The sequence below is a fragment of the Pyrus communis genome, chromosome 2, assembly GCF_041283825.1.
Source record: "Pyrus communis isolate YQ-2024b chromosome 2, ASM4128382v1, whole genome shotgun sequence".
Lineage (NCBI taxonomy): Eukaryota > Viridiplantae > Streptophyta > Magnoliopsida > Rosales > Rosaceae > Pyrus > Pyrus communis.
The window spans coordinates 23,769,754-23,785,138 of record NC_142566.1 but is presented as its reverse complement, the minus strand read 5'-3'; the positions used below and the strand labels follow the sequence as shown (position 1 = coordinate 23,785,138).

Here is a 15,385-nt window from a genome sequence, read left to right as displayed (position 1 = left end):
GCTTCTGAACTTCTTCCCTTGAGGGCTCCCGGTCGTCCCGGCTTAGCGTCTCGACGGCCCTTTCGTCGAATAGTGCCTTCAGGTCGAGAGGAGAAGGGTATCCGGAAAGGGCAGCGTCAATAGGAAGGCCGGTCGGGGAAGTCCCAAGGATGGCCGAGACGTCAAGGATTGTGGGGCCGAGTGGGCCGAAAGGCAGGATCATGGTGTTGGTGGCCGAACACCATAGACTCAGGGCCGCCATAAGCAGCTCCTTATCCATGGCGACCTCCATGGTCGACAGGATGATGGCATCATAAATACCCAAAGCCTTCCATTCCTTGGAGAAGAATGTGCTCATCCGGTCGACCCAGGCAGCCCAAGCCGCAGTAGTCGACGGCCAGGCTCCCTGAGGCCGCGCCAGAGTCCATTTCGACCAGTCGAACCCCTGCAGCAGGGGTGTTAGGCACTGTTCCTTGAGCAGGTTAGTGACAGACGACGGCACTGTGTCTCTAAAAAGGGGACCCAGAATTTGGTGGGTCGTGGCCATGTCTTCTTCAAATCGTAGCGTCTTGACGGCGCTCCGGTCGACGAAATCCTTGCACTTGTTGATCTCATCAGAGAACTTTGAAATGAAGGAGGCCATTTGTGGAGGAGATGTTTCTGGAAAAAGAAGGTATTGCAGAAGAACTGGAAGGTTTGATTTGAACGAACAAGGATGAGGAATTTGAGATTTTAGAATTTCTGAAAGCGTAAAAGGCAAATGGCAGAAATATGGGTATTTATAGGCCTTTCAGGATGAATATCAAACGTCTGGGATTCAAAAGGCACTGGTTCAAATTGGGGAAATTTAACCGGGAAAGGCTCAATCATTTCGGATATTTTGGGAAACTGCGAAGAGGGGATCGAGGAGTCGAAAATCCAGGACGCACGATTGCGTGCGACGCCAGTTTTAAGGCATTAATAAGGATGAGACGTTTCAGTTAGCGCACAGTTTCGAGGCCCACGATTGAAAGTTTTAAGAGCGGCGGAGAATCGACACGTGGCCACGCTTTGGGGGCAGCAAGAAAAGTGCAATCATGCTTCATAAATGCGCAGGAATAACGGTCATTAAGTTCAAAAAAGCAATAAACGTTTTCGCTTCTTCAAGGTCGAGGCCCGACCAAGAGCTAACAGTCGGCGACCTCAGAAGCGAGGGGGCAATGTTTGGGCCCGAAATATTATTGCTGGGCCGAGCAGCAGGATGTGCTCGGCCCAAGGAGATGATAAATACTATGGGCCGAATAATAAGGCCCGGGCCAGCTGGCAGGGTCGGCCAAATCCCATCGGAGGTAATCCGGATAAATAGAAAGGTCGAGGAAATCCTGATGCAATTAGGATTCTCGACCAGCAAGGAATGAAGTCCCGAAAAGAAGGAAAATTCAGAATCCCAGTAGGAGTAGGATTGTTCGAGGAAGAGGCGAATTGGGAAAAGGACTCCCGATCCAAATCGGAGTCAGATTCAAGGAATGGGGGACTATAAATACAAGAAATCATGCAACAGAAAAAGAGCTTCACAATCAGCATACAATTGCCCTGCGCAAAACCTCTCAAACACCTTGAGTTTTTCCTTTTCTTTTCCTGCCGACACACCTTCAGTTTGGATAAACAGCACTGTGGAAGCACCCGGCGAGCACCTTCAGTTTGGATAAACAGCACTGCTGCCGCAGAATCAGCCGACCGAGAAGCACCTTCAGTTTGGATAAACAGCACTGCGTCGAGGTCGACCGATTATCTATCCAAGTCTCGGTCGAGAAAGGTTTTCGAACCTTTGTTGGCAGAGGTCACCTTGCTAAGCTTTCTCGGCATAGTTAGGTGTTACGAATCGCATTGCTCGGCGTACAGGACGCCGAGTGGTTTTATGATTGGATACTCGCAAGTAGGTTTCAGGGTTCGGCATTCCGACGGCCGAACTACGTTTACCATCAAGACATACATCACGTTCGAGTACCTGTGCCCATACACCTTGGTCTCGATTCGACGTGCTTATACTCTCACGAATATAATCACGGTGACCGAATCGGACTCCGACGATTATTGAACTCCGCAGAATTGGCAGCCTTGTCTTCAGGCTGTAGAACTCAGAGACCGAGAGCGTTCCTTCCTCGGTCGCAATCGCAAGATACAGAAGTCAACGACGCGCTCCAAGCGACATCAACAAATTGTACTCCTCGGCCGAGCTCGGCCGACGAGTTGGCACGCCCCGCATTCAACCGAAGGACGTAGTTAGCTTACTAGTTGCTCGGCCTGCGCGCCACGTAGGTTTTGTAATTATTAGGGTCAACAGAACCATATTAGTATTGGGTCGAGTTACGTGAATCAAGGCCTGGTTCGATGAATGGGCTCTTTGTCGGATAATGCTAATGTAAGATCGATAGCGTTAGAGGTCGCGATGCCAAAGACGTATAAGATTGTAGGACTGTAAACAAGCTTAATCAAATCAAATATTACTTAGCTCAAGCTTAGATGCCATTTTGATAAAGACATATCATCATTGAGGTACATATTCACCAGATCAGTACACATGAATGATTCGTTTGAAAATGATTTTAAAATGACTGAAAACGCTTGTAAAAAAATATTTTTTGGTTCAAAAGCACTTAAATTGGTTTTCGGAAGAAACTCCAGTTATGTACTTTTTTCGGTAAGCACTTAAGTGTTTTTTCAGGATTCACTTGTATTTTTACCAAAAATTGATTCTATTAACATTTTCACTAAAAACGATTTCAATCATTTTAAACATACTTCGTCCTAAACCCCTTGAAAATCGGGTGAAAACGTTGGAATAAGAAAAATGGCATTGACCAAGGTAACTGTTAGTTACTCACAAGGTCTTATGGAAGGACCAGGAAGGATCTTCCTTCAGGCAGTCAGCAGTGTCATAGAAATGTACCGCATTTTCCAACTACTCTTGACTTTACATTTTTATAGGCTTCCGGAACAGAAGATCATGAACAACCCTAATTAGTAATTGGCAAGGCAGTTGGTGTTCCACTGTTGCATTTTCTACTTGTGATTTTGAGAATCTTAATGAAACGCTCATGATACTGTTCATTTTTAACGTAAGGATATTTTTTGCTTAAAAAATCACTTCTGGTACAATTCACTTACACCTTTATTTTGTCATTTTGATTAAAACTAACGTTTTTGAGGACTTTTCGTTAATTTTCCTTATGATTTTCACTCAAAATCTTTGTTTAATTTTTTTCTTTTTTGAGAAGTGATTTCCACACTCTTTTTTCCCTTCTACCTGCAAGCATTTTATTCTTGCAAGTTGCATCCCCTTTTTAAATTCGAATGCCATAATAATCATGAGTATGTGTGAGGAAAAAAAGAAAAAAAAAACGTGTTTGAAAATCACTTCCCTTTGTCTTTAATTAAGTGCTCTACTGTCTGTTTGGTTGCCAAGAAAATATGAGCAAATGTGTATGGGGGTTTTGTTTCTCTACGTAGCATTCCTGAAGTGTTTGGTCGTCCAGCTTCATCAGCTGACTGATGTTGTTATAAATTTAATCTTTCCTGTTCCTGATGTAGGCCTTTGGGCCATGTTCTAATTTTCAATCATTTTGTTGTTCTGTTGTACGCCTTGTGTTGAAATTTGCTTGATTTTCACTAGACCTGCAGCTGGTTTCATGCATATTTCCTGGGAAATCGTGGCATGAGCAAGCGAAAAGCCAGAAGCAGTAAACAGCTCCAGCGATACGGTTTTTTCGACCTTGCGTACCTTCACAAGGGTCCTCTTATTATTCATCTTCCCATAAGATGAATGGAGAGTGAATTATTTCATAGTTTAATTGTTGCAACATTTAATTAATTTGATTCCATTGTTTGTTCTATCATCTATGTTATGTAAGACTTATAAAAAACATAAGTTAACAGTTTAAGCTCATGAACCACAAATCACACAAGTATCAAAGCTAGAATTCGATAAGTTAAACTAACGCGTAGAAGCAGAGGACAAAACAGACCACTAAATTGTGCACTTTCTCCTCTCTTGCAAATACTCAATGCTCAACCAAACAATAGGACTTTGGTTTAGTAGAGAGCGTGTAATTTGTGAGAGCAGTTCGAGGAAATACATACACCATTTCCTGCCTGGTCTGTTAGTATTCTTCCTGATTAATTGCATAATAGAAGGATATAACACTGCAAAGGTATGAACAATTAACTTTCACAACTATTTTTTCATTTATATATATGTGTGTGTGTAATCTGGTTTATTAAGTATTTCTGAATTTCTTGTACATATTTTTAGGTCAACACACAAACAACAGTTAAGGTGAAGGTAGTGAACAACAGAACAAGGCTGAAGATGAACCCGAATCATTTGCTTGGTCGTGGAGGTCCGAGACCATTGATGACACCAGACTCCTTGCAATGGGAGAAGGTACTGCGCGCAGATCAAAGGAAGCTGGAAAGGATTCTAGTGATTCTCTTTGGTACATGACAAGGTACTGAAGATATTTTAATTTTTATTTTCAAGTTGTTTTTTCCTTCCATATATATTTAGGTTTTGATTTACTTAATTTATTTATCTTGAATTTTGGCCAGTGTTCATCTCAAGAAATACGAACCAATCTGGAGTAAGAACATGGCTTTAAGGGTCAATGGCGCTGGTTTAATTCTTCATGCATATGTCAAAGGGGATCATGTTGGTAAGATTAACCAATATTGCTTCTTGATTAATCTTTAATATACTTACAAATTTGTTGTTTTAAGGTTATTTATTTTCTCATCCTTCATAGGTTCTCAATGGGCTCAATACTACGTCTTCAACTATGTTTCTGAGAAAAAATGTCAAGTTACATCCTGGAAAGAACATTATTTCATTGTGGAGTGCTACTGTTGGATTTCCGGTTAGTATTATATTGTTAAAAACAAATACTTAATTGTGATTAGTTATCTCATTTTGTTTAAAACTTTGAATCCTAATTTGAATAATATCAGAATTACGGAGGCTGATTTGAAGAGATCAAAACTGGAATTCCTGGTCCTTTTGTACTGGTTTGTGGGACAAAATGGTGATGAAACTGTGATCAAAGTTCTATCCGCACACAAATGGCCATATATACAAGGTTGGACTTCATGGCTTGAAAAACAAGCTCTTCAGCACTGATTTCTCGTTACGCTCCTAGCTGGTATAACAACGAAAAACTGACCCGTTAACCGGATGCTGACATAGTACAAGGTACTTATACCTACTATACATACACAAATTTAACTCAAATATGATTACTTAATAAATTTGACAAACTATAACATTTGTTGTTGTTTGATTTTGAAATAGGCAACTTTCAAAGCTCCACTTGGAACCGATCCAATTGCTGTGGACTTACAAGGTAAAGGTCACTCTTGGATCAGTGGTCATAGTATCGGGCGATATTGGCCGAGTTATTTGTCATACGACACTGATTGTAGTCTCGATGCTTGTGCTTACCGTGGTTCATATGATAACAAGAAGTATTCCTTCAACTGTGGTAATCCTACCCAAAGATGGTAATAGCTTTCTATTTTTCGCATTCATGTTTATTTACTTAGTATTTTAATAACGATCACTGATTTAATCTCTTTTGATTGTATTGAAGGTACCATGTTCCTCGATCTTTTATGCAAGACGGAGAAAATACAATTGTTTTGTTTGAGGAGTTTGGTGGCAATCCATCTCTTGTGAATTTCCTAACCATCCAAGTTGGAGCTGTCTGTGCCCATGCATATGAGAAGCACACAGTGGAATTGCATGCGAAGGTTGTCCATTTCTGCAACCAAGTTTGCTAGTTTTGGTAATCCACAAGGAACCTGTATGTGGATCATTTGATAAAGGCAGTTGTGATTCTGCAAGTGCATTGTCCATCCTTCAAAAGGCAAGTCTTTTTTTTCTGAACTCTTAATTTTTCTGTCAACTTAAATTTCATGAACCCTAATTTTCTATTTATATTACTATAGCTAAGAAATTCTTATTTATTTTTCCTAATGATTTTGTAGGAATGTGTGGGCAAGGAGAAGTGCTCATGTTTCTGACACCAAATTTGGCTCAGCAAACTGCGGTGATGCTGTGAAGAGGCTGGCTGCGGAAGCAATTTGCTAGTAGAGTTTAGGTTCTTCTTAATAATTTTGTGCCATGAAATTAGTTATACTAGTTAGCATGATGATCTAAGTATCTTGTTTTGTAAATTAACTAGGGTTTCTATCAGTGTAGTCCGTGTTCAAAAGCACTGCAGCTTTAATTTCTACCACTTAGTACTACAGTATCGTAGTATTCATCTTCACTTGTCAGTAAGAGATCTTAGGTTTGATTCTCGCCGAAGGTGAATTTGAACCACATTATTGTTAGCTCATTATGAGGCTTAGCCTAATTTCCCACTCCTTTAATTTAGATAATATCATTTGTGTAAAAAGAAATTAACATCAATGTTCTAGTAGTTCAAATCTCAGAGAACGATAGTTGTGCCTATATAGCTTGAGGGATGAGATTTTCCAACTGTCAATATATAACAACCAAACTTAAATGATTTAGCAAATCTCTATTCCTTTGACAAAACTCTATCATCTCGTGGTGATTCTTTTAGTTTTCTGAGATGAATCTTGATTTTAGTTCGAATTCAAGTATCCGAAGAAGACTATCGCTAACAAGACCTTGGCCAAACGTGAACATTGCACATTACAAATGAATTAGTGATGTCTAATATTATTTTAACATATCAGGCATTGTCCCGATAACTTGTGATTGCATAGGTAAGCAAATCGCAATACCGTTTTGTTGGATGGTTGGATTCGGATAGAAGCGTCCATGGTGTAATTGGTTAGGTGACCTCTGCACTACTGCTGGACCCTCTGGATTTGGACTGAGATATTATATAAGATGCATGACTTGTTTAAAACGTGGGTGCATACTAGAGTGTTATACAAAGGGATAATAACGCCCTTTCGTTCATTTTTTTTTTTAAAGTAAAAAATAAAAAAGAGATTGCAAGTGGTGGATTAGTCTTGAAGACAACGTATTGTTCTTTTATTCACCGTATTTTGAGTTTAAACATTCTATTTTTAGTTTAACTTATAAGAGTAACATCATTTGTAAAAAATAAGATAAAAAAGAAGCTTGAATAGCAGACGTATGTTAAACTTGTTGATTATGTGACACGCAAGTTCTTTTTCTCGAGAGATGAAAATAGTTTAGAGTATTGCTCCAAAACATGAATTAAAGACATATTTCCACTGAATTCTCAATGAATAAATACAAAGGTCACAGAAATCTATACCATCTGTGGGAAATTTCTTTGTACCAATAACATGAACAATGAATTTAATCAAGGGGATGGCCGCACAAAAATTGGTTCATCCCTAATCCGGGTTTTTAATCAAAGCTTCACAAACTAAAATTATTCGGAGCCCCGACCCGTTAAAAATTTAATTTAATTTTTTTTTGTAATTTTAATTTGTACTGTACTTCTCTAATTCTCTAGAAATTCCAGAGGAAAGACTCCTGGGCCGGATTGAAAAACTGACCGTCCAAGTTCTCTTCCGCGTAGTAATCAACGGCCGGCGTTGGCGCCGCCGAAGCTGGACTGAAAAACTGACCGTTCATTTCATCAAATCCCGGAAACAAACCGTACTCCGTGGCGTAATTACCAGACCCGAATGTCCCAAACAGGTCCGAAAACGACTCGTTTGGAGTCACTTGAAAATCAGTGTCCATGAAGGCGGTCCCACTGCCCTCCGACAGGGACGGAGACTGAGACTCCGCCTGTAACTCCGACATCGACTGACACTCAGCCTGCGGCGCCGACATCGACTGGTGGCTCCGCGGAATCTCCGAATTCGCGAACCTCGCCGCCTCGACTTGGATCTCGGCAGGGCTCAGCGACCTTCCCCCAGGAATATCCGGCGGGTTGTCGGGGAAATTAAACTTGGCGGTGCGACCACGTAAGCAAAAGAGTGCCGCGTCGAAGGCACGCGCCGCCTTCTCTGGCGTGTCATAGGATCCCAACCAGATTCTCTCGCGGCTGTTGGGGAGGCGGATTTCCGACACCCATTTGCCCCACTTGCGCTTGCGGACGCCCTTGTACTTCACGTCGTTTCGCTCGGAGGGCTCCCCGCTCGTCTGGTTCAACATGGACGACGACGACGTATCAAAAATTTTGGAGAAGTGGTTTGACATGCAGTGAAAGTGCTTTTGTGAGAAGTGATTTGTTCAGTTCTTTGTGGGTTTTGGGGTTTATGGAATTTGCGGCCGGTGGGTATATATATGTGGGGGAGGAGGGGGGAGTGCGGGAGGAGAGGGGGATTTGACTGAGGACTGTGGGTGGGTCAAATACTTATTAACCGCGTCTGGGGAATGGCTTTTGAAGGGACAAATGGCGGCTTCAGAGAGTGGTAGTACGAAATTTTACGCGGGGGAAGAGCCGCAGAGGGACGGGTTTGGAAGCACGTGTGTTATTTCCTCATACGGCTCGTGCACTGCACCCCATATATATATATTTTTTTTTTCTTCATTTGGAAAAATATGAAAATCAAACCAAGTGACTAATTTGGGAAAATTTTGGACTCGCAATATTCCCATGGATTATTATTCTAAGATTGAATTTGATATTTTTTAACAATATCGACTAGATTGAATTACGATAATTATAATAAAATTCTGTGTTTAACGTAACATAGGTTTCAATTGAAATTATTAGAAGCTGAACACCAAGATCTCGAGTTCGATTCTAATACCTGAGTTTGGGCTCACGTTTTTAGTTTGTGCAATAATTAAGGTTAGTTATCATGTGTTTTCTAAGGATTAATAATTCGACCCGTTAAAAATTTAATTTAATTTTTTTTTGTAATTTTAATTTGTACTGTACTTCTCTAATTCTCTAGAAATTCCAGAGGAAAGACTCCTGGGCCGGATTGAAAAACTGACCGTCCAAGTTCTCTTCCGCGTAGTAATCAACGGCCGGCGTTGGCGCCGCCGAAGCTGGACTGAAAAACTGACCGTTCATTTCATCAAATCCCGGAAACAAACCGTACTCCGTGGCGTAATTACCAGACCCGAATGTCCCAAACAGGTCCGAAAACGACTCGTTTGGAGTCACTTGAAAATCAGTGTCCATGAAGGCGGTCCCACTGCCCTCCGACAGGGACGGAGACTGAGACTCCGCCTGTAACTCCGACATCGACTGACACTCAGCCTGCGGCGCCGACATCGACTGGTGGCTCCGCGGAATCTCCGAATTCGCGAACCTCGCCGCCTCGACTTGGATCTCGGCAGGGCTCAGCGACCTTCCCCCAGGAATATCCGGCGGGTTGTCGGGGAAATTAAACTTGGCGGTGCGACCACGTAAGCAAAAGAGTGCCGCGTCGAAGGCACGCGCCGCCTTCTCTGGCGTGTCATAGGATCCCAACCAGATTCTCTCGCGGCTGTTGGGGAGGCGGATTTCCGACACCCATTTGCCCCACTTGCGCTTGCGGACGCCCTTGTACTTCACGTCGTTTCGCTCGGAGGGCTCCCCGCTCGTCTGGTTCAACATGGACGACGACGACGTATCAAAAATTTTGGAGAAGTGGTTTGACATGCAGTGAAAGTGCTTTTGTGAGAAGTGATTTGTTCAGTTCTTTGTGGGTTTTGGGGTTTATGGAATTTGCGGCCGGTGGGTATATATATGTGGGGGAGGAGGGGGGAGTGCGGGAGGAGAGGGGGATTTGACTGAGGACTGTGGGTGGGTCAAATACTTATTAACCGCGTCTGGGGAATGGCTTTTGAAGGGACAAATGGCGGCTTCAGAGAGTGGTAGTACGAAATTTTACGCGGGGGAAGAGCCGCAGAGGGACGGGTTTGGAAGCACGTGTGTTATTTCCTCATACGGCTCGTGCACTGCACCCCATATATATATATTTTTTTTTTCTTCATTTGGAAAAATATGAAAATCAAACCAAGTGACTAATTTGGGAAAATTTTGGACTCGCAATATTCCCATGGATTATTATTCTAAGATTGAATTTGATATTTTTTAACAATATCGACTAGATTGAATTACGATAATTATAATAAAATTCTGTGTTTAACGTAACATAGGTTTCAATTGAAATTATTAGAAGCTGAACACCAAGATCTCGAGTTCGATTCTAATACCTGAGTTTGGGCTCACGTTTTTAGTTTGTGCAATAATTAAGGTTAGTTATCATGTGTTTTCTAAGGATTAATAATTCGACCCGTTAAAAATTTAATTTAATTTTTTTTTGTAATTTTAATTTGTACTGTACTTCTCTAATTCTCTAGAAATTCCAGAGGAAAGACTCCTGGGCCGGATTGAAAAACTGACCGTCCAAGTTCTCTTCCGCGTAGTAATCAACGGCCGGCGTTGGCGCCGCCGAAGCTGGACTGAAAAACTGACCGTTCATTTCATCAAATCCCGGAAACAAACCGTACTCCGTGGCGTAATTACCAGACCCGAATGTCCCAAACAGGTCCGAAAACGACTCGTTTGGAGTCACTTGAAAATCAGTGTCCATGAAGGCGGTCCCACTGCCCTCCGACAGGGACGGAGACTGAGACTCCGCCTGTAACTCCGACATCGACTGACACTCAGCCTGCGGCGCCGACATCGACTGGTGGCTCCGCGGAATCTCCGAATTCGCGAACCTCGCCGCCTCGACTTGGATCTCGGCAGGGCTCAGCGACCTTCCCCCAGGAATATCCGGCGGGTTGTCGGGGAAATTAAACTTGGCGGTGCGACCACGTAAGCAAAAGAGTGCCGCGTCGAAGGCACGCGCCGCCTTCTCTGGCGTGTCATAGGATCCCAACCAGATTCTCTCGCGGCTGTTGGGGAGGCGGATTTCCGACACCCATTTGCCCCACTTGCGCTTGCGGACGCCCTTGTACTTCACGTCGTTTCGCTCGGAGGGCTCCCCGCTCGTCTGGTTCAACATGGACGACGACGACGTATCAAAAATTTTGGAGAAGTGGTTTGACATGCAGTGAAAGTGCTTTTGTGAGAAGTGATTTGTTCAGTTCTTTGTGGGTTTTGGGGTTTATGGAATTTGCGGCCGGTGGGTATATATATGTGGGGGAGGAGGGGGGAGTGCGGGAGGAGAGGGGGATTTGACTGAGGACTGTGGGTGGGTCAAATACTTATTAACCGCGTCTGGGGAATGGCTTTTGAAGGGACAAATGGCGGCTTCAGAGAGTGGTAGTACGAAATTTTACGCGGGGGAAGAGCCGCAGAGGGACGGGTTTGGAAGCACGTGTGTTATTTCCTCATACGGCTCGTGCACTGCACCCCATATATATATATTTTTTTTTTCTTCATTTGGAAAAATATGAAAATCAAACCAAGTGACTAATTTGGGAAAATTTTGGACTCGCAATATTCCCATGGATTATTATTCTAAGATTGAATTTGATATTTTTTAACAATATCGACTAGATTGAATTACGATAATTATAATAAAATTCTGTGTTTAACGTAACATAGGTTTCAATTGAAATTATTAGAAGCTGAACACCAAGATCTCGAGTTCGATTCTAATACCTGAGTTTGGGCTCACGTTTTTAGTTTGTGCAATAATTAAGGTTAGTTATCATGTGTTTTCTAAGGATTAATAATTCGACGCCACTTTAATATTGCGGTTTAGTGTTATTCTTTTTCAGTTATAATAAAGTATTTTTAAGTTTGATTCTCGTGCATCGTGAGTTTGAATTGTCTGATCTTAATTTACTATGAGTGACACATTATGTAAACTCACTTAGCGTAACTATACAGTTGTATATTATAAAGAAAAGTTTGTTATCCAACAAGATTGCAAAATGATGGAATTATAGTTCATTTTTAGTACCAAACATAGGATTGCATTTAATTAATCTCGTCTACACCCAAACATAAACATTACCTAATCACTTTTTGTCAAAATTGAACATAAGATTGTATAATAATGAGAGAGAGCGATATAATAGCATGTGATCCAATATTTTAGTGATAGGGTGTTGGCTTCCACACATGAGTTTCAATATCGAAAATTTTTATATCCTAAATTATTGTAATAGTTTCGAACATTCTTAACTTCTTAATAATAATAAATAAATAATAATAATAAAAAAAAAAAAAGAGTGAGAGCGATATGATAATAAGGGATTCGAAGGTTTTGATGTGATTATAGACATTCTATCCAAGGGAAAGTCAAGATACTATTAATTAAAAGGAAAAGTTCATATTGATAAGAAAAAAAATGCAAAAGTTCATGTTGATAAAAAAAAAAAAAAAAAAAAAAAAAAAGGAAAAGTTCATAATCGCGTAGAGAGAATATAAAGAACAAAGGAGCTAAGTTTTCAACAGTGCATACACACACACACACACATATATATATATATATATATATATATATATATATGTATATGATAGGATTGGGGACACATACTTTTGACACGTTTTTGTGGAGTTCACTCTATAATGTATTTTAACGATCCAACCGTTTATCTTTTATGTCTTACCTTAAAAAATCATGTCTACTGAAATCCCCACAATTCAAAACTATATGACCGCTGAATTAAATTTAGTGTTTTTTGTAAAATCGTATTTGTCCATTTTCTTCAATACAAATGAATGTCATAATGGTTTCAGATTTGTCTATTTTTTTTGCAAAGATGACACGTGAATGATGCACTACAACAAAAACGATTCAGATCTTTAAAATACTTTACAAAATGTGCTCTATAAATTGTGTGTAAAAATGTGTATCAAAAACGTATATTTTCGAATCCTTATATATATATATATATATATATATATATATATATATAAACATGCCTCTATTATTAAAATAATAGTAAGCACGCGCATGATTCTCAATTTGATATTGTCAAGCTTATTAAACAAATAATGAAAAAAGATGGTAGAACCGAAGAATGAAGTCCAAAATCATCATCTATACATATGCACATACAGACTATTACTATGAATTAGTTCACTCACTAGCAAGTTACTAAGAATTATTCAAACTCGATCGTCAGCCCGCAATTATAAATTATGATTTTAGTATAAACATACATGGTACATATGTAAACACAAGTGTTAAATAATGATAATTTATAAAGTGCAGTAAAAGTTTGTTTGAGACTTTTTTTCTAGAATGAAACGACCAAAACCCGTAATGATTATAAGCATAAACGTTTAAAAGTGTTTATATATTATAGAAGCGCTTTTTAAAGAACCACATGACAAGTATTTTTTTTAAAAACATTTTTCTTAACGTGTTTATAATAAAGTACATATAGTAAAAACGCTTATGAGCTGAAATGTTCCATTCAAAAACAGTCTCATATGGTAAGGTCAAAGTATTAAGTTTAGCAAAATCGACGATATCAATAGTGTATCAACGAAATATTTGCATATAAATAGAATAAAATTGTGCACTACATACACATGCTTCTTTGTCTGTTTTATAAACTAATGTAGTATACAACTTGAGTGCCCAAATGCGTCATCACAAACCTAAGCATTTGAAAATGATATCAAAAAGCGTCAACGCCGTTCGTCTTTTACTCTTTTAAGACCAAAATAGGTACATTTATAGCTTCAGCACACCCAAAAGTTTGATTCAACAACTACGGTACGATATCAATTCAACGTCAACTACGCGTCACCGCGGGACAAACCTGAACAACAGTGAAGGGGTAAGTCTAGTAGCAGCGTCACCGCGGGACAAACCTGAACAACAATGAAAAGGCAAGTCTACAAGCACATTCCAAAAATATTTGAAGGTTTGTAAGAATCGCACGTATAACGCACAATTTTTGTATGGACATAATAACATGCAAATTAGCATGTTATCGAGTTTTAGTAGGTTTGAAGTCAATTGTTAAGTCATATTACATGCATGTCGACAAATACTAACATTTTCTGAGCGAGCATGTCGATTGATATTAATAGCTTTTGAGCGAGTATGCCGACAGATGCCAATGTATATTGAGTGAGGCTCTCGACAAATCCCATAACAAAACATACAAATACATGTGGCTAGCAACTACCCTGTCTAATGCCTTTACAGGTAATTCGTCTAGCAGATGGAGGACACTTTTCAACGGCATCTCATATTTTTAAAGGGCAGCTCCTAGCCCTTTTGTAAAATATTTCTGAGCTTGCGAGTGTCAACTACTGACCACCTTGCCCCAAGGTAGATCCACTCCTAAGTTAGTCCTGGTCAGTTTGGTAACTTAAGAAGAAAATGTGTCTTTGCTTAAGAGTTTCGACTCCAAAGAAAGTACATGCTGCAGTTAAAAGCGTGGAACCTTTCACTTTCTCGGGTCCAGATGGTTCCAATTGCTTGTTGGAACATGGTTGTTTGGGATGTAGTTCTGGCTATTCAAAGCTTTTTCATTGACGAACGTATTCGTCTTCACCTTAATTCTAATCTGGTCGTCCTTATCCAAAGTTCCAATTGATTACTCGGTTTCCCAGCTTCGTCGTATTGCACTGGTCAAATTTGTCTTCAAAATCTAATCTTTCTCAGAAACTGCTGAACTTATATATAAATCATATCCGAGATGACGCAAGCACGCTTGCTCTGCAACATAAGGTCTTTGGGATTGCGTCATCTAGGGCCAAAACCTTAGCTGATCCGAAGATTCCCAACCCCATGCCTGTTGCATGTCTCTTCACTGTGCTTTGTCTCTTCCTCTAAATCTCTACTTACGGGTATTAATTTGTTTCACTTTTCTGTTCAATGCGTAGAGAAATTTTTAGTTGTGACGGAAATACGGATGGTATATCACGTGTTTTTATGTAAGTGGTGAAAAATTTTAATTCTTAAGTTATTAACCTTTTAACACACATAACCCACCATTTATATAGGAACACGTAGTGTACCACCTCGTGTGACGGTTACACTGAAAAATATCTCCAATGTGTAAATGTTCATTTAATTAGCTTTTGTAATTTCAGCGAGACCAATTAGTTATAGAAGAACTTAAATTCATTTACCAGTAGTACTTCAATTCAATCACGCGTTATTATTTAAGAAAAAAAAAAATATTGCAGTGCGTAAATGATTTTGAACATCTCTTATCTTTCTGGTCAGGGTAAACTTCTCTTCTACTTCGGTTTATAACTCTTGTTTTTTAGCTTTTCACTTTTTTCTGCTTGAAATATGACAAATGTATATATAAGAGAAATAAGGGATGAATGAATGAAAACAAAACCTTAAAAGTGAAAACAACACAAAATAAATTTTCGTTTTGATTTTTAATGTTTTTCGTGTGTGTTTTTTCTTATACATTTCTCTCACTATCCTTCATCTCTTATTTTCCGTTTGCATTTCTTCTCTATATAAAACCAAAATGATTATTAAACGATCATTTTAGTTGCCCCCACTTCGCACGTTTTCTTGCCGATCTTAT

The 15,385-nt window shown here is 39.9% G+C and overlaps 3 protein-coding genes and 1 pseudogene across 4 annotated transcripts; 1 reads left to right on the top strand and 3 right to left on the bottom strand.

Annotated features, from left to right (window-relative positions):
• The first annotated feature begins 2,809 nt into the window (after positions 1-2,809).
• On the top strand, positions 2,810-6,071 carry LOC137747731 (beta-galactosidase-like; annotated as a pseudogene). The gene is made up of 8 exons (XR_015952905.1): positions 2,810-2,881; positions 4,271-4,466; positions 4,567-4,670; positions 4,761-4,871; positions 4,963-5,203; positions 5,303-5,511; positions 5,601-5,880; positions 5,998-6,071. The product of XR_015952905.1 is annotated as a beta-galactosidase-like (transcript).
• A 1,135-nt stretch (positions 6,072-7,206) lies between these two features.
• On the bottom strand, positions 7,207-8,256 carry LOC137748935 (ethylene-responsive transcription factor ERF017). Its single transcript, XM_068489124.2, has one exon. The coding sequence runs from the start codon at positions 8,168-8,170 to the stop codon at positions 7,472-7,474; it is 699 nt and encodes a 232-aa protein (XP_068345225.2). The 5' UTR covers positions 8,171-8,256; the 3' UTR covers positions 7,207-7,471.
• Positions 8,257-8,619: 363 nt separating this feature from the next.
• Positions 8,620-9,657, bottom strand: LOC148698781 (ethylene-responsive transcription factor ERF017-like). The gene has a single exon (XM_088688112.1). It carries the CDS (start codon positions 9,567-9,569, stop codon positions 8,871-8,873), a length of 699 nt encoding a protein of 232 aa, XP_088544238.1. The 5' UTR covers positions 9,570-9,657; the 3' UTR covers positions 8,620-8,870.
• A 361-nt stretch (positions 9,658-10,018) lies between these two features.
• LOC148698780 (ethylene-responsive transcription factor ERF017-like) lies at positions 10,019-11,054 on the bottom strand. The gene has a single exon (XM_088688119.1). The coding sequence runs from the start codon at positions 10,966-10,968 to the stop codon at positions 10,270-10,272; it is 699 nt and encodes a 232-aa protein (XP_088544245.1). The 5' UTR covers positions 10,969-11,054; the 3' UTR covers positions 10,019-10,269.
• Between the last annotated feature and the right edge of the window lie 4,331 nt (positions 11,055-15,385).